This window comes from Aspergillus thermomutatus (assembly GCF_002237265.1).
Source record: "Aspergillus thermomutatus strain HMR AF 39 chromosome Unknown NODE_189, whole genome shotgun sequence".
NCBI classification, from domain to species: domain Eukaryota; kingdom Fungi; phylum Ascomycota; class Eurotiomycetes; order Eurotiales; family Aspergillaceae; genus Aspergillus; species Aspergillus thermomutatus.
This window is the reverse complement of record NW_020798238.1, coordinates 1-17,690: the sequence shown is the minus strand read 5'-3', so window position 1 is coordinate 17,690 and position 17,690 is coordinate 1. Positions and strand designations below refer to the sequence as shown.

At 48.8% G+C, this 17,690-nt stretch overlaps 3 protein-coding genes across 3 annotated transcripts; 2 read left to right on the top strand and 1 right to left on the bottom strand.

The window, feature by feature from the left end:
• Positions 1 to 629: 629 nt before the first annotated feature.
• On the top strand, positions 630 to 10,093 carry CDV56_101363 (uncharacterized protein; the record flags this gene model as incomplete). Its single annotated transcript, XM_026754982.1, has 4 exons — positions 630 to 930; positions 981 to 2,491; positions 2,566 to 8,713; positions 8,769 to 10,093. The coding sequence occupies 4 exons, from the start codon at positions 630 to 632 to the stop codon at positions 10,091 to 10,093; spliced, it is 9,285 nt and encodes a 3,094-aa protein (XP_026612084.1).
• A 956-nt stretch (positions 10,094 to 11,049) lies between these two features.
• On the bottom strand, positions 11,050 to 12,210 carry CDV56_101040 (uncharacterized protein; the record flags this gene model as incomplete). The annotated part of the gene is made up of 2 exons (XM_026754659.1): positions 11,050 to 11,474; positions 11,592 to 12,210. The coding sequence occupies 2 exons, from the start codon at positions 12,208 to 12,210 to the stop codon at positions 11,050 to 11,052; spliced, it is 1,044 nt and encodes a 347-aa protein (XP_026612083.1).
• A 4,938-nt stretch (positions 12,211 to 17,148) lies between these two features.
• CDV56_100061 (uncharacterized protein) lies at positions 17,149 to 17,522 on the top strand (the record flags this gene model as incomplete). The annotated part of the gene is made up of 3 exons (XM_026753680.1): positions 17,149 to 17,284; positions 17,337 to 17,424; positions 17,481 to 17,522. Coding segments are annotated over 3 exons (266 nt in total), but the record flags the coding sequence as incomplete, so codon positions are not given.
• Between the last annotated feature and the right edge of the window lie 168 nt (positions 17,523 to 17,690).

Sequence of the window (17,690 nt, the reverse complement as noted above, 5' to 3'; positions counted from 1 at the left end):
GGCAGTCCTTCAATGTCCTGTCTCCACAAGCGAGCTTCCCTCCAGCAGGCAACCGGGATGCGCTGGATTCGTCTAGCTCTGCGGGATGAAAGGAAGTTGCTGCACAGCACCGTCCATGTCTGTTGATTTCAACAAGCCTACTTAGCATCTGTCTTGTAATCTGTGCCTATGGCGTTTGCGGCGCAAGTGCCAAGTAAGATTGACTGCCTCGTTTGCCACTACCAGCATCCACAACCTTGCTACCGCGGCTGCAATGCGGCATCAAGGCAACCTTGAAAGGCTTACAAGGCTCTGGTTGGCGGTACGCTTCTTATCGGTGTACCCTTCAATTCACTCAATCAGATGATGTGGGTCTGTGAAGACCCTGGGGTTGCTTGGAGAGAAGGTTTGAATGACTGCTAGAGTGAATGATTGAGCTGCGCCGCTGCGGACATCGCCTTCTTTCAGGTTCCAGCAATGTCTATATCTTCAACCTTAACACTTCCCCTCTTGACATTCATCTTGTTTTCCTTCAACTCAGAGATCCTCATCGACGCATCGCCGGCTTAAGCAACGCCGTTTCTCTTATCTTGCTTCACTTGGAAGATCTTCATTTTGCGCATCGCTAGTCCAAGCATCATCATTGCAATATGTCTGCTCCGCCTACGGCTCCAGCCCTATCCCTAGAGGCGAGCTTGTATTTGTTCCACCATGTTTTCCTCCCTCCGAAGCTCCCTCAGAGTGATGACTACGACGCCGGCTGCGAGCTCATCCTCCTTGACTCTGTGATCAATACCCTACAAAAGTTCAGGGCCCTCGTGCCCAACCAGCATCGCCAGGTGCTGGGCCCAGTCATCACAATGGTCGCTCGCCTGAGAGAAATTCGCGGATCCCATGGTGACGTGAGCGAAGGAAAACTCAAGGAGGCTTTGCAAAAGCTAGATACTGAAGGTAAAATTTCCGTTCCGTGCCATAATTTTCAGGTGAATAACCAGTTTTAGGAGGCGTATTGCCCGTTCATGTTCGATGTCAGAACGCCGCTGTCCTAATGACTAGGAACGACAACGCAATACATGTGGAGGCATTCGAGCTGTCTCCTCAAAATGAAGCTGTCAATTCGACAGTTGGTCGCCTGCAGCGTCAGTTTCCTGGACCGTCTTTTATGTTGGACCGGGCCACATTCAATGCTCCGGGTCTGCAGGATACCATCGCGCAGACACTCGCAACAATGAGCCATCAGTCCGTCGCCGGAACCAAGCCGAAGGTGAAGAAAGCTCGCCAAGAACACGATGAAGATAGGGATACAACCAATCCGAAGATGGTGACAGAATTCTTAGCGGCCTTCTTGCGCCCCTGCGCCGCCGTTTTCGACGGTCTGCAAATCCATAAGAATACCCGTGAAGAGGTGCTGTGGCTCGATAGCCGGTTTCCCTGGCGGCGATCCCCTTTGTGGCTCCTCGTCCGTGTAACCCTTCAGGTGATTCTTCGAAGGCTCTGTCATCGTGATGGGATATCTGATGATATTTACAAGCACTACATGGTGTACTACATGAGTTCGGTTCTAAACGACTGCCTCAAAAAGACCATGTCCGATGAACAGTTTTATCTTATGAATGCCAAAATTGCCCGCCGGCTACGTAAGCTTGACTTGTCACACCTTCCTGCATGGTTTCCGTTCGTTCAGAATGTCCTTCAAGGAGCAAACGCTTCCATCTCGAAAAGCTGGCGCGGTATCATGGCCCAGAGCGGTCCTCGACATGACAAAGATCGTCTGGCAAAATTGAACTTTGGCAAGGATATTTACTGTTCACTGCCTGACCTTGATAAGTGGCTTGAAGCTCTCGATGAACGACAACACTGCTCAAGCTCGGCTGATTTCCAACCATGTACGGGACTCTTGGAATTTGAAAAAACAGAGCTTCCATTGTCTTTGAATACCAGCGACCCTGACTACAAGCTCCTGAATCTTGCGGCCTTTGAAGATTGGGTTCGGTTCAATCTTGATAGTTGGCTCGAGGTACACCTCAGCGGCGAAGACACTTGCCAGCAGTTGGACAATTTGATTAATCATTATTATGGTGTTGCATCCCCACTTTACTCCCGCAACCCAGAAGCCGTATCAGTTATGCTCCTTACTATCCTAGAATTGTGGATCGCTTGCGACAAATCGGCATTGAATATTCACCCACTACTTGGTGATTATGACAACTGCATCCCGATGGACATGTTTGAGTTGCTTGTGTTGCCCTACCGATCGCAGATGGAGAGACTGGCTTGTGCAGAGGACTATATGAATCAACGTCGACAGCGCCTTCGCTTTCCTGAGTCCTTCATTTTTCAAGACTTTGGCACTCGGTCCTGCTTCTCCGTCAGATTTAACTGGGCCAAAAACATCAAAGATACAGGGAACTGTACGCTCTCGCCGATCAGTTGGAATGCACGTATTATGGAGTCATCCCTGACCCGCGCTTTGATCTTACAGAATCGCGGCACAGCCCTAACTGTCAACGCTGTGCGTACAAGACTGCAGCAGAATTGATTAAAATAAATATCCATGAATGGCCCTTACCTACAAATCCTTTGCAGGCAAAAACTACGGTGTTTGAGCTGAATGTCCCTCGGTCTTTTGCATCCTGGCGTGACACCACAATATTCTTCTTGCTCACCGTTTTGCGACTGGCTTATTTTCCCAAGGAGCAACCGAGAGCCAGGCACCAACTGCAAACATACAGTGGCCTCTCACCTTTTTTCACGCCCACGAATAACTCCCAGAGAGTTTGCCTCCTCTCGCAGGATAAGCCCCACGAAACCACACATAGACGGAGCAAGAGCATTATTGATGTGACCGAGGAAGATGTCTGCCTAGAGAACGGGTTGAATCTCTGTTACTTCGATCAGGAGACTGATTGCTTTGTCACTCGATTCGAGACCACGGACGAAACCGCATCCTCGTGCACTTACAAAGTGCCCCAATCCAGCTCAACCCTGCAAAAGTTCCTATTTCGACCAGCATATAGCAGAAACGGGCCCTCACCTAACACTGTCATTGCGTCACAGGACATTTGCCCGCATGACATGTCACTAGAGGAGTATAAGGCGCTTTGTTCAATGCCACTCGGTGTGGAGATTCAATGGCAAAATATCTTACGGCAGTTGGCCATGCCGTCTGTCGTATTCAAAAAAGTCGAGACTTGCATCTTCATCCTGCAGATCATCCGCCAAGCTGGGCCGTCAACCAAGGACTCGGTTCTGCGAGCGGGACACGTTATCTTAGACGATGATCGGTTTGCAACTGTACTGCTGGCCGAAATCGCCAACGCGGCTGGTAGAATCGAAGAGAACTGGGAGTCGGCGCAGGAGCTCAGCGCACTAATCTTTCTCACACAGAGGGTTCTGTCCGTTTCAACCTCTACCCGGGTTCGAGACCTATGCCTGGCGCAGCTTTCAACTCTCCGTACTACCAGCTTCAAGTGGGTCACACTTGTCAGGGAGCAAGCCAGTTATTCGGACACCGACACGCATCGAAATGATTTGATTGCACGGAGCACTTATCTAGCATTGATCTGTGTCAGCACCTTTGACATTGAAAGTCCTGTTTTGGAGCAAATCCTAGAGATTGAGCGGAACGCCTCAGTTTGGCTTCAATGTTGTATGATGATCCACGACAGAAAAGGCCTTCTCGACATGACGCCCGGTTGCTTGCTTCAGATTCTATACGACCGTTGGCAAATCGTCTCTTATCGCTCCTACCGTGTCCTGGCACTCAACGTGGTCCATAAAAAGAAACTGGCGATTGACCTTGCTATCAAGGAGGCTTGGGCCGCGTACCATTCAGATTCTCCTTGGTCAGTTGCTCCTGGAGGCGGTAATCACTGGCTAGTAACTGGTGATCGCAGCCTGCTTGTGCATTTCAATCTGCTGACAGCTGAACTGCTCATCAACGGCCTACCATTGGCTTGTCTGCCCTTAGACTACGAGAGCCACAAAACATACAGAACTCTATTTGGGCAGTCTCCTGTTGATGTAATGCCCAGTGAGCTCCCGGGAATGCAGTTCTCCGGCCAGAGAAAGCATATGGGCCAAACAATACATCTGGGAAAGGAATCTATCCCTGGCTCGGAGGATTTCGACATCTGCGTTCGGGCATTCAGCGAGGAACACCGGGTCCGAGAATTTGTACCGGTCAGGCTTCTCACTGGGGCTTTTCCGGATGCCTTTGTTGAGGATTACGCGCACTGGTATGATCTTAATGGCGGGTACGTGGAGTTTTGCCCAGTGAAAGACCCCTGGCAGGCGTCAAGCTCCCACTGGCGCTTGCAACGAAAACGCGCCGGACAAAATGGCTGGTGCCTTGTGAAAGGCGAGATTTCTTTGGTCAACATCAGGAGCCAGACGGCTGGCTCGCTTTTCAGCATCTTACAACCCGTCGAAAGAGCCTCGAGACTGCATTGCAAGTTCCACACCTCATCGTCCATGTTAGAAATTGACATCCCCCGGCTGAGGTTGAGCTTCAGTCTCCAGTCAGGGCATTCATCGATTCGATCTCGTCAATATCGGGGCATGAAGATTGATCCGGATCAGTCACTGGGTACTCTGGTCGGCTTGCGCAGTAAACTCATCCTTCTCCATGAGCACGACCACAGCCGAAAGATTCTCATCCCAGATGGCGCTGTAATATGGGTAAAGGATGGAGGACATGTTGCTGTGAACATTGGCTGGCAGGCTGTCTCTAAACTCCATGTTTATTCGGTGGATAACCAACTTGGTCGCTTGGTTGACAACGGGAGTTTGCAAAGCAAGCTCATGCTATGCTACTTACATGCTGTCACATCGTTCTGTGTTCCCGATGTATTGACCAAGAAGACGGGTACTGAGCAGTCTCTGTCTATCCTTCGTTCAGCATCGATGCGGTCTTTCAGCCAACTGACACCGGAAAACATTTCGATTCTGGTTGAGCTTGCATGCCTGACCCCTGTGAGAAAGTACTATCCAGCCAATGAACGCGTGATGCAAAGCGTTGAATGGCAGAACCTGGGCTGTTTGGTCCACCATGATGACTTTCGTGAGCAGGTCCAGGCAATAATCGACCAGGACAGCCGGATGATGATGTTCTACCCGCACTCCCAGCGGAATCAACCTATTCTGCCGGTTTCCGATAAGGATCTCCTGCAGCGTGATAGGATTAGATCATCGTCATTCCGTACGTCTGGCTTCGGAGCCGAGGGCCATACATCCACCTTTGATGATTCATATACAGAACGTGGTCGAAACCACCAATCAGAAGGATTCTCCCGTGTGTTTACCTTGTGCAAAACCATCCACGAGGGAACTCTGCATTCAGCTCGAACAATAACCGATCAGGACCTGCTCTCACATATCTGGGGGTTTCTCTGTCTGCCAGAAGAGGTTCATGGTCCCGCCATGGTGGTCGAGAAGGCGATGGTCAAATATGACGCAACCTGGTTGTTGGATCCAGTGGACTTTGTCTCGGCTTATTGGTGCGGCATTCATCAGTTACTTCGCTCTGGAACTACTCGACCAAATAAACACCAGGTGATGATCTGGCTCTCGGTATTGGCGTTTTCCGATAAAATTCCAATGGCTGTTTTGGAAACGTTTGCCGCCTTTTACGTTATACCGACCATGGCCGCCTGTAGGCCGCCATCCAGGCCGTCATTTCAGCCAACCAAAGGGTATGCGCTGAACAAAAATTTGCTCAAGTCCCGGATACAGTCAGTCACGCGCGATCAGACGCCAGAGTCATCAGATCTTCCCAACCGTGGGGAGGAGTATGGCGCATTCAAGTCGCGCATACAAAAAAAGACACTGAGAAATAGGGCACAGGCGCTCAACAATTTTATCGCGGGCCTGTGCACCCAATGGCCAACGTCAACGCCCTCAGCTCCCAATAGTCAAGGAAGTCCCAAATTTGAGGATTATTACAATTCACAGAAAGCCATGGCCATCGTACGCAAAAGCTTCTCGGAATGGTATGATAATGGAGAACTCCGAGAGTATCTGACGAGGGTCGCTTCTGTGTTTTCTGGTCAACCTCTACAAGTTGTGGCCGTGCCCTCGCCGCCGTCTTCTACGCCAGCTCAACCTCCCCTGCGAAAACGCGGATTTATTTCAATTGACAACGTGCTCGATCAGTCCCTTGGCACACCACCAGTGCTAGCGACAGAGTCGCCAGGCTTAGGGGACATGTTGCATGCTAGTTCCACATCCGTGGAGCCCGCCCTGCGTCTTCCACCACTGGTCATGGCGTTGGGATTGCAAGCAAGTTCCGATTATGAAAGGGAGTACGTCGAACAGCTCCGGGACAGCACCAAGTCACTGCAGGAAAAAAGGCATGCGGATCAGATTACCTTGCATAGAGACGAGCTGGAAAATGTCACCTGCGACTATCTTCTGCGCTGTGAGACGCACTCCAGGGAGATACATGACGCTATACTTGCGAGAATGACGCTTTCTAGTGCGGCAGACCAAGAAAGCCTGGTTCATCATGCCACTTTGAAGATATTAACAAATATCAACATGGCTCCGAGATTCTCACCAGAACTCTTCCTCCAACAACTAACGCGAAAGAGGTGGAGTCAACTGCCCATGGGATGGAAAGCCTGCTTTGTTACCTATGGGCTTTCTATCACGGCCCTTCAGCGAGCAAAGCGGCTGGTTAGCCTGATCAGTCATCGAGAAGAACTAGTCCGGGAGCTTCAGAACCCTGGGCACTCTAACTGGGATCCATACGAATTTCCGGAGTCGCTATTGCTAGAGATTGAGAATGGACTCCTAATCAGGGACGTCCAGGAGCAAATTGCCCGGCAGATGAGGAACATCCAGCCAAGGCAAAACGCCGTGATGCAACTCAACATGGGCGAGGGCAAGTCATCGGTCATTGTTCCTATCGTAGCAGCCGCGCTTGCGGATGGGTCGTGTCTGGTCCGTGTGCTTGTAGCAAAGCCACAATCTCGCCAGATGTTTCAAATGCTAGTTTCCAAGCTTGGTGGACTGTTGGGACGCCGAGTATACCACCTGCCTGTATCACGCTCGCTCAGCATAAGTGAGACAGAAGCATCAGAAATGGAGCATATGTGCTTGGAGTGCATGGAAGAGGGGGGTGTTTTGCTGGTCCAGCCTGAACACATCCTGTCATTGAAGCTCATGTGCCTTGAGTGCTTTGTCACCGGGAGAGAAGCAGTCGGCCGCTGTCTGCTGAGAACTCTTGAACTCTTTCGGACGTCCTCGCGCGATGTGGTCGATGAAAGTGATGAAAACTTCAGTGTCAAGTTTGAGTTGATCTATACCATGGGTTCTCAACGCGCCTTAGAACTCAGTCCGCAAAGATGGACCCTGACCCAACAGCTACTTGGTTTAGTGCGAAGGTATGCCCCAGCTGTCAAAGCCAAATTCCCTCAATCAATTGAGATTCATGAGCAACGACCGGGGAGCTTCCCTCGAATACGACTACTCCACAAAAAGGCGGCGCTGGAACTTTTCAAACTGATTGCCGACCACATATGCAACAACGGCATTGACTCGTTGCCTATATCCAGGCAGCCAGAGGTGACGAGAAGGGTCATTCTCTCCTACTTTCTCAATCTCAATCTATCAGCCCAGGAGATTGCTGCGGTTGAAGATGACAGCGCGACCAGTTTTTGGACCGCCAGCACCAAGGATCCCCTTCTTCTGTTAAGGGGCCTCCTTGCTTGTGGCGTTCTAGCTTCCTGCCTCAGCCAGAAACGATGGAGGGTTAACTATGGGCCTGATGACTCTAGAAACCCGCCGACAAGACTTTCTGTTCCGTACCGCGCTAAGGACAACCCAGCGCCACGGTCTGAATTCAGCCATCCTGATGTTGTTGTCGTATTGACATGCCTCAGCTACTACTACGCTGGTCTCAGCGATGATGACCTAGTCGCAGCATTTCACCATTTACTCAAATCCGACCAGGCCGACACAGAGTACCAAGCATGGATAGATGATGCACCAGACCTGTCGTACGCATACCGCCAGTTGGGCGGGATAAATCTCCAAGACCGACATCACTGTATCGAACATGTTTTCCCGAACCTGCAGTTTTCCAAGGGAGCCATTGACTATTTCCTCGCTCATCTTGTTTTCCCCAAGGAGATGAAAGAGTTCCCAAACAAGCTATCCGCGTCGGGCTGGGATATTGGCGAGATCAAAACACATCCAACTGCAGGCTTCAGTGGAACAAACGATTCCTGGGTCACGCTTCCCTTAAGTGTAACGCAACTCGACCTCCCCGAGCAGATTCACACCAATGCTCTGGTGCTCGAATACCTCCTCCGGCCGGAGAACTCGATTGTCCATATCCCAGTGCGCAATTTAAGACTGGCCAAATCAGACGCGGAGGCCCTGCTCGACCTGGTTGTGAGTTTGGATCCACCCACGCAGGTTGTTCTTGACGTGGGCGCCCAGATTTTGGAGCTGACCAACCTGGAAGTTGCTAAGACCTGGTTGAGAATGGTGCCTGACGAGGGACGGGCACAAGCCGTCGTTTATGTCAGTGACGGCGACGAGATCTGTGTTGTTGACCGGACTGGGCTTGTCGAACCACTACAAATCTCACCATTTGCAAAGCAGCTGGGGGCGTGCCTTGTCTTCCTAGACGAGGCCCATACAAGAGGTATTGACTTGAAACTGCCTCAGCACTACAGAGCGGCTGTAACCCTTGGAGCTGGTATAACAAAAGATAAGCTGGTGCAAGGTAAGATCACCAAGGTTAGCACCAGTCAAAAATCGCTTACTGATTACTTGTACAGCATGCATGAGAATGAGGAAATTGGGCAAAGGGCAGTCTGTTGTCTTCTGCGTCCCTCAGGAGATCAGGTCAAAGATCCTCTCCATCATTGGGAAGCCCAGCGGGTATGACATCGACGTATCGGAAGTGCTCCGCTGGGCGGTCTCGGAGACGTGGGTCGACATGCAACGTAGTATACCGTTGTGGGCGATTCAGGGAGAACGTTTTGAGCGCCAAAACAATCTCTGGAGCAAGGCCCGCCGTGATGGTGAGACTCAGATGTCCAAAAACCAAGCAGAGGAATTCCTCGAGCAGGAATCCCGATCTCTTGAGCAGCGATATCGGCCCCATCCTGACAACAACGCACCGCCTTTTATCACATCCGAGAACGACGACAACGACAACATCCGCCTTATCTTGGAGAGGTGTCGCGAGTTTGAGAACATAAACTTCCAATCCACACAACTCCAAGAAGAACAGGAAAGACAACTCGCGCCGGAAGTCGAGCAGGAGCGACAAGTCCAACGGCCACCTTCAGCCACACCTGAGGATCATTCTCTTCACCCAGACTTGCGTCACTTTGTGACAACTGGAATACTAAAGGATGGATCAAACGCATTCATGCCCGCTTTCCAGGGGCTAGATAATACATCAGCGGCAAAGCACTTGAACGTATCTGAGTTTGCTAAGCACTCGGACGTGTCTGAGCTTCCCCCCGGCCTCCTTGTCACCAGTGATTTCGCTAGAACTGTTAAGGTGCCCAAGTTGCCGTCATCAACCATGGACGATTACCAACGCCCCGTCCAATGGGTCCTCACGGGTACCGCCCATTCTTTCGCCGGACGGAATAGAAAGACTGTGAAGCACGTGATAGTCATAAGCCCTTATGAAGCGAACGAACTCCACTCCGAGATCCTGAAGTCTAAGAAGGTCACGATGCACATATACGCGCCGTGCCAGAACCGAATCTTCTCAGCCCTCGACAACCTCGGCCTGTATCCTATACCGGGGGCGGATTCTGTTGTTTTTGACATTCCGACCTCTGTCAGAATCCAGCTAAATCTCTTCGCAGGTCAGCTCTATATCTCCTCTTTCGACGAGTATCGTGAGATATGCGAGTTTCTTGGAGTCGCATACTACGCTGCACCGGAAGGTCTGACCGTGGCCGCGGACGGGTTTATAGTTGCACCTGACAGGGCAATGTTCTCAAAAAGCCCGCTTAAGTTCTTGAAGGTCCTCATGTCACAAATTAGAAAGGATGGGCAGGAAATTGATAAAACGCACATTGGGAAACTGTTGGATGGGAAGTTGTTGACCATGGATGATTTTGAAGATGTGGATAATTAGAAGAGGTCTCAAATGTTGGATCACACTGTCGTGTCTCCGCCATATATTTTATGATAGCTTTGAGTACTCCGGTTCTTTGTCTAATTCATATGTTCTACAATATATTGCTGGACCATGGATGGCCATCTCCTCTCACCGGCCTTCCATTAAAGGAGGAGTATCTAGCACTGCTCAATATGGCAGCAGGGCTGAATACAGTGCTCCCTCCACCTTCTTTACCATCTGTGTCCCAATCCTGCTGTACTTCTTCACCGCCACACAAATTAAGGAAAACAGGGATTCCTGGCATTCTTGAAATATGCCTTCATTGCGAAAAATTCCTGGTGCTTCTGCACTATATCTATGGTTAGTGGCCGGGATTGTCGCCCTGTCAGAGGACTATGCCACAGCGTGGGGCGTATTCACAACTATCTGATGGGGTTTAGTGATGGTTCCAGTTCAAGCTTTGGAAGCTACTTCCTTAACTTTTATTAGTCATAGTTGGGGGGAGTTGAAGCATCTGAGTGGCCAGCATTGGTCCTCAACAAACCTCTACGGCAAGTATCTAATCCGGTAATCCCTCTACCTACATGCAGTCAATAGGATGGATGTGGCTCATTCTTTAAAGTGGTGATACGGCCAACAATTCTCTCCGCGGCAATAGCTATTGCTGTCGAGATCCCTCTATATATGTTCTTGTCAATATTCGGCTGTGAGCTGTTCGCCTTTTTCTCTCCTGATTAGAAGCTATTTCCAAGGGACCAAGATTGCGGCACATATGTGGCAAACAATAAACTGGTATGTCCGGCAACACTCCTTTTTAATCACATCGGTCTGAATGATGTTAAGGTGTTATATACTCTACGCTGTGTCAACCCAATGCACTTGTTTATGGATGCTTTAATGCAGATATATGGCCTGCAAAATATATGTGCTAGATAAGCTGCCCATTACACCTTTCCGGAACCTCGCCAGCGCTACCATCTATCAATGTGCGGTTGCGCACTGACAATGGCCAACAATCGACTCAACGAAATCGCAGACGGGCTTTCGGGGAAATAATCCATTGCTTTCGGCTCTCCAGGCTCAGCCACTTCTTCACAAAGGCAGCATCCCTCACTTGGCTTCCCTGAATGCGCGAGCTGATGTTCGATATGGAGATTGCTCCAACTATCCAGCCATTCACCGTGGTCCTTCTTAAGCCGTTCATAGCAGTCAATATCGAACGCCCGTCCCTCATATCGAAACCAGTCCTGGATGGCTTTGGTGGAAGACTCAATTGAGACTTTGCTCCCAGGCGGGGCAGCTATCCAGCCATCCATTTTGAAGCCACCACCGAGCAGGTCGGGTAGATCGGGAACAATACGCTCAAAGCAGCTGATATGGTAGTACTCAACACGTTCTGTGTTATAAACAAGTCAGTATTGCAGGCCCATCTCACATTGAATCAAATATCAATACTTCCGCCATATAGATTAGTTCCGCCCTTCAGAGCAAAACGATAGTAGGAACTAGGAACGAATGATCGGCTCTCCAGTTCGTCTCCTCGGCATGCAGTTCCAAGCCCGGCAGTGACTGACTTTGACTTTAGGGACTTCTTGGAGGTAGAGCACTCGCTCTCCAGATCGCAAGTCATCTGGAATGTATGCTGCCTCTTCATCATCCTTGGTTTTTCTTTTGCGTTTCCTACTGTCGTTGTTTCCGGCGGCGATGTGTTCACTGAGTCCATGGAGGCCTTTCGACTCCATTTGAGGGGCATAGTGCTTGTAATACTGAGCATAGTGTCGCGAAATATCTAGGGCCAAAGGGGCAATGGCGACCTTATGTATTGCAGCCTCGGCTTTCCCAGGAAAAGCGAAAGCGGAAACGACGGATGTGACCCATGCTAGTCCGATCACCGAGTAGTGTACCTGCCTGAGAACTCTCATGCGATGCGGAGGTCCACCACTTCCTCTGCAGAGAATCTCATTGACCATGAAGAAGATTGCCAGGGTCCACTGCGGCATAAGTTTTGCTCTGCTTCCTTCAATCCAATAGTCCGTTCTACTGCAAAGTCTGCGGTCAGGATCGTAGATTGCATTTTCCACAGCAGTCGCCACGCCAAATCTGGCGCGCATTTCATAGCGGGGTTCAGGCATGGTCCCGTCAAAGACCTTTCATCCCTATGACTTCGTTCACTCTTTTCTGATGCCGACCCCCCTGAACAACCGTAGGACGGACATGACTCGGGATCTTACATGTATTATTTAGGAATTGAGGAACTAAGCAAGGTGCCGTGCCAAAATTGGTGCGCACCATTTTTGGCGCGTATATTCTGAGAAGATGAAGAATCAATAATGTGGGATCAAGTGTCCATGACACGTAATGGGGATATAGCACAAGGAATGAGTATCGTACCTAGCTGGCCAAGCGGTCTCACTCATCGTGCACCTATAAGTCAGCTGATATTCTAGCTGACTACATAATAGCATTGGGCTGAATCTTCAAGAGACCATTGCAGGCGTGCGGACTGGGATATTCAAGGCTATTAGTTAAAGGCACTTGGCGTTTCAGCCCCTAAACAAGGCAGCCGCAGCGAACATAGTATAAAGTCTATGCATCATAAATGCTCCTAGATACCTCCATGTCAATGCATCCTACTTTCGCCAGCGCATGAGGGTATACCGTAAATTGCCCCAGTACTGCAGTAAAGTGAAAAGTGGCTCAAACAGAACTCTACCCATGGACTGTTGATTCATTTTCCATCCAGCTGTCAAAAATAAGAAGACATAAATATAAGAAGACGTCTTCCCTTACTCTACTCAAGAGCCCTCTTCATCTTTGTGGCCTCAGCTCTAAAAATGAATACTCATTCACTGATTATCCTCCTATTATATGCGCTGGTGACCCAAACCATTTCATTTGATATGGGTTACACCCCGGATCCCTATGCAGTTAATGGGATGATTGCTTGGACCGAACCAAACTGCCAGGGTATTGCAGCTTCAACCATATTTAATGGCAGCACTCTTGCTAAAAACATATCAAATGTGTGTCTGGCTCGCAGTTTCCAACTTTTACGACCTCTTCAAAACCAAGAGCAGCTGGATATCTCGATTACTCAGGAGCCTAGCTTATGGTACCCCTATGAAGGCGGAGTGAACAGTTTATCATGCACATCCTTCATTCAAAGTTACTTTCCGGTAAATGGGAGTGACAGCTGCCACAACACACCTCCCTTTACTTGCCATCGAATGTGGATAAACTATGGGCTAGATCCAGCATTAAGAGGGTCGAATCTGTCTATAAGTGGGGCGTTTCTTTTAACCCTGCCAACTATCATACCTTCTTCCTGCTTCCTGCCCAGCTCAACGTCCATTTCAGCCTCTTCAACAACTTCCTCGCCATCATTATCATCATCAGCGAGCGCCATGACAGGGACCCCGGCCGTTGAACTTAGTCCGTTATCGAGCACAACATCGCAGCGAACTTCCTGGCAACAAAAACCACTGCCTTCTTCGGAAGTTGCTAAGACTACTTTTCACCCTACAAGCAGCGTCATAGGAACACCAACCAGAACATCTGCCAGTTCTGCGATGTATATTTCATTATATGCATCAGCTTCCACTCATGTAACTACAGGAGCACTATCATCACGCACAGTCGCTACATCCAGCAGGAGCTTCACTCAGATGGTCCGCGTGGAGCCTGGTAATCCCACAAAGTTTATCCCTCAAACACTTGACGTCTCCATCGGCGACACTGTCTGGTTCTATTCTTTGAATGGGTCGTTCTTACTGTACAACACAACTCTCGAATTGCCGTGTAGCCGTCTCGAGAGATACGGAGACGATGTCTATAAACATGTGATTTTCCGGGTCAATTCTACAGAGCCACTATGGTTTATTGGCATTCAGAATCGTGACGAATACACTTGCTGCTCGCCAGCTCACTTTGCTCTGAACCCTGGGACTCAAAAGGACCATTTTTTTGATTTGATTGGTCATATTTGCATAAACATCACCCACGCTGCTGCTCCTCCTCAGAGAACAACAACTCAAACCATTGTGGTCTACCAGACCGGAGGTGTCATTACTACCTTGACCAGCTGAGTGCTACCCTGGGGTTTAATTGGATATTGAACTAGCCAAGTACGGCTTCATGTGAAGATCTTGTTTGCTAAGGTGAGGACAATTGTTTGATCCTACCGACGTCGGGCAATGTTAGTGGAAAACTGTGCTGAGATCAATGTCCTAGTGGCGTCAATGTTCTGAACTGTTTTCTTTGAACTGCTATTTTAGAAGTATCATTTCAGATCATCAAGCATATCAGATCCACACTGTCAATAGAAGGAATAAATGCTCAGACGGGTGACAAAGAAATGGGTCAAATAATATGTGTTTTTTCTTAGCCCACGTTAACCTAAGAGGCTAAGACGCGATGTTTGTCAAAAATATAACCTCCAGCTGTGAGTCAAGTCCTACTTGCATGATGCGGTAATAGTAGGTGAAGCATACTTAGTGACGCTTTTAATCATGGTCTGTCTACTAGCCGGTGGGGAACCTTTCGCTCATAAGACGATCATTAGACCGGAACTCTACTTCTTGAGTCTGCCCCGGGCTTAAAAGACGTCAATTGGAGATACGAGTCCAAAACAAATATCATGTTGTCTGAGACTCTTGGGCTTGTAGCTAGGGTAGTGCTCGAAAGAGGAGACGACCAAGAAGCCGCGCCAGAAATGGCGCGGAAGCCTCCTGTTGCTTTGTATTCCGTAGATTACCCATAGTTGATAGTTTAGTGGAATAGTGGCACATCGAATTGTTTCAATCTGGAGCTTCAATCACCCTCCCGCCACTAGCCCTAGCCCCAGCCCTTCTAAATGGATCTCAAGAGCAAATACACTGATTACTATGCATGGTCTTCAAGCTGCTCTTTCTGTGTGCTAGAGACCATGGGGCTTTGCGACCCACTGCTCCCTGCACTATTTCAAAATCGGCGCGGCAGTTAGTGGTTTTTCAACAATATATAAAGACCATCAATCCAGATTCAAGAGAGAAAAGTACCAATGTGACTGGATCAGGTTTAAGTGACCTAACATAGTTGGATTCTCACTGCAAAGATCATCATGGGGAGATTCTTAAAAGTCTGGATGCGTGAGTAGCCCTTCTATGTTTATACAGGAGTTGCACTAATGAGCATAGCCTGGCACCATGGGGCTAAATCAAAAAGCCGTGAGAAGCGAATTACTCAGAATGATCGTCCCAAAAAAATCCCTGCTAGAGGAACCAGACAAAAGTGCTCCCAGAACTTTCAACTTGATCTCCCCCCTGGAACCCTGCAGTCAGACATAGACCAGAAGATTTTCAATCCAGATGGGACACTGAGGCCTGGATGGAGAGTAGCAATTGACGGGGTTGAGACCAGACGTGGCTACGAGTATGTCTATATCCATATAAAGACAGGAGGGTTGTACGAGGATGTTGATTTGATTCGGCGTCGAGGATATTGGAAGGATATAACTGAGGACATGAGACAGGAGGAATTGGCTAGCAAAATTGCGCCATGGGTGGGATCTGGAGGTGGGTTTCCATGGTGAACATGTGCGTACTACATACCTTGTTTTGTATTTAATGTTCGACATATTTGTGGTCTTTTCTCGGTTCAAATAAAGTTTAGCTTAACGACTACTCTGTTACATCGTGAATAGGATTCTGCTAGCTAGTCTCCTTAGCTCCTTCTGTTGTGATCAAGGGGAAGATTTTTGCCTCTTAAAGAGCATTTTCGTGCAAGCTGAATCCAATGGAACTGCCTTGAGGATAGATTTTCGCCTGCTACATCCGCTTTAGTTTAGAGCCAGTGAAAGTTTGAATTCGGTAAGATATTAAGGTACGTTGTGACTATAACCTCATTGGAGCTTGACTGACTGGTAGTTCCATATATGTTGTAAGCTGGCGAGGCGTCGTTAAACTACGCCCTTTTTACCTGTTTCGCTATAAAGTTGAGGAGCTAACGTCTTTATAAACATTGTGACCAAGTCGATCTCTTCCAGCGACTTTGTTAGCCACCCACACGTTTTGCTATCTGAACAATCATTTACAATACTGTCTATTTTTCTTTCCTAGCTACTGTCCATTAATGCGGTTGACTAGGTTCCAGCCAACGCCTATCATTTGGCAATCTTGTTGTGGATTTCACTATTGAATTATGTGAGCTTCGGAGTTCTCCCGTCGAGAGCGGTCCCCTAGTGATGTCCATAAAGAACACAGCGAGGACCACGCTTCGCAAGGCGCAACGCAAAGATAACCTTGCCTCCTGGATTTCGCAGATGTTTTGACCCCGTGCCTTGATCCGTTGGAGTCTCTGAGAACGGAATGTTTATTGTGGTATGTCGATCGTCCTTACATGACGAAGATCCAACTATGTTCAATAAACAATCAAGACGCGTGTAGCCTAGTTCATCGTCTGATCTAATCCAAGACTATAAAGCTTGACGTCTCCTTGAAAGTGTTCACCTTAGGCACTGAAGCAGCGTATCATCCCATCAGTGTTAACTTTCGAAATCGAGCAAGATCGACCATGGTGGGAAAGAGAATCAAACTCAGAAAAAGCTCAATGCTACCAGTTGATAGTTTCGACAGCGACAATCGCGTCAGAGTTCTTGGTGTCATTGACAAGCTTCGTGAACTAGGTGTCAGTGAAAATGTGTCGCTTCCGCAGGTGAGAAAGTATACCTCTTTTTTCATTTCCTTGCTAATTGCAATAAAGCTCGTTGTCGTCGGCGATCAGTCAAGCGGAAAATCTTCGCTACTCAAAGCACTGACTGGGCTGTCCTTCTCAATAGCCAGCGATCTCTGCACCCGGTTTGCAACTTAGATTGTACTTCGTTAAGCGAGCTCTGAGGATGCAGAAGTCAAGATCACTATCATCCCAGGACCCACGGCTTAGATGAATGATGAGGTGAAAGAGTGTCTTCTGAACTTTGAAAGGAGGCTTCCTGTGGACGTTCGGCCCGACGGAGTTCACCCACATTTTTGATGAGGTAGGCCATCTTGACCTTGGCATTTGATAAACTACTAATTGTCCAGGCTGCCTAATGCATGGGTGTACCCGGTCCTAACACAGAGAGCTTGGAAAATCTCGAGAAGCGTTTTTCGGACGATATACTCAGGATTGAACTTTCGGGCCCGAAACAGCGGCATCTCAGCGTGGTCGATGTGCCCGGTCTGTTTCATAGTAAGGACGACAACTTAGGTAGCTTTGCGGGGATTTTTACTGACGATGTTAGATCCCACAAAGTACCAGACGGCCGAGGACCGTGTCATCATTCGAAATCTGATCGAGAGTTATATAATTGACAAACGAACAATCATTCTGTAAGAGAGATCCCAAGTCTCTCGCCCACTGCAAAGTGAACTGACCCAGAAATTAGCGCAGTGATGGACGCGAGAAACAACCTTGCAAATCAAGAGGTGTAAGTTTGGCCAAATATAGGGGGCTATGGGCCGTCCGTTCTTGAGAGAATCGGGAAGCGCCAAGTGTCCAATTAGGATGGCTCAGGGGCCAACTATATATAGGCTGACTAAGTCGGGACGCTAAACCTAAACGGGATGGAATCCTGACACCCCCCCTCGGACCGACT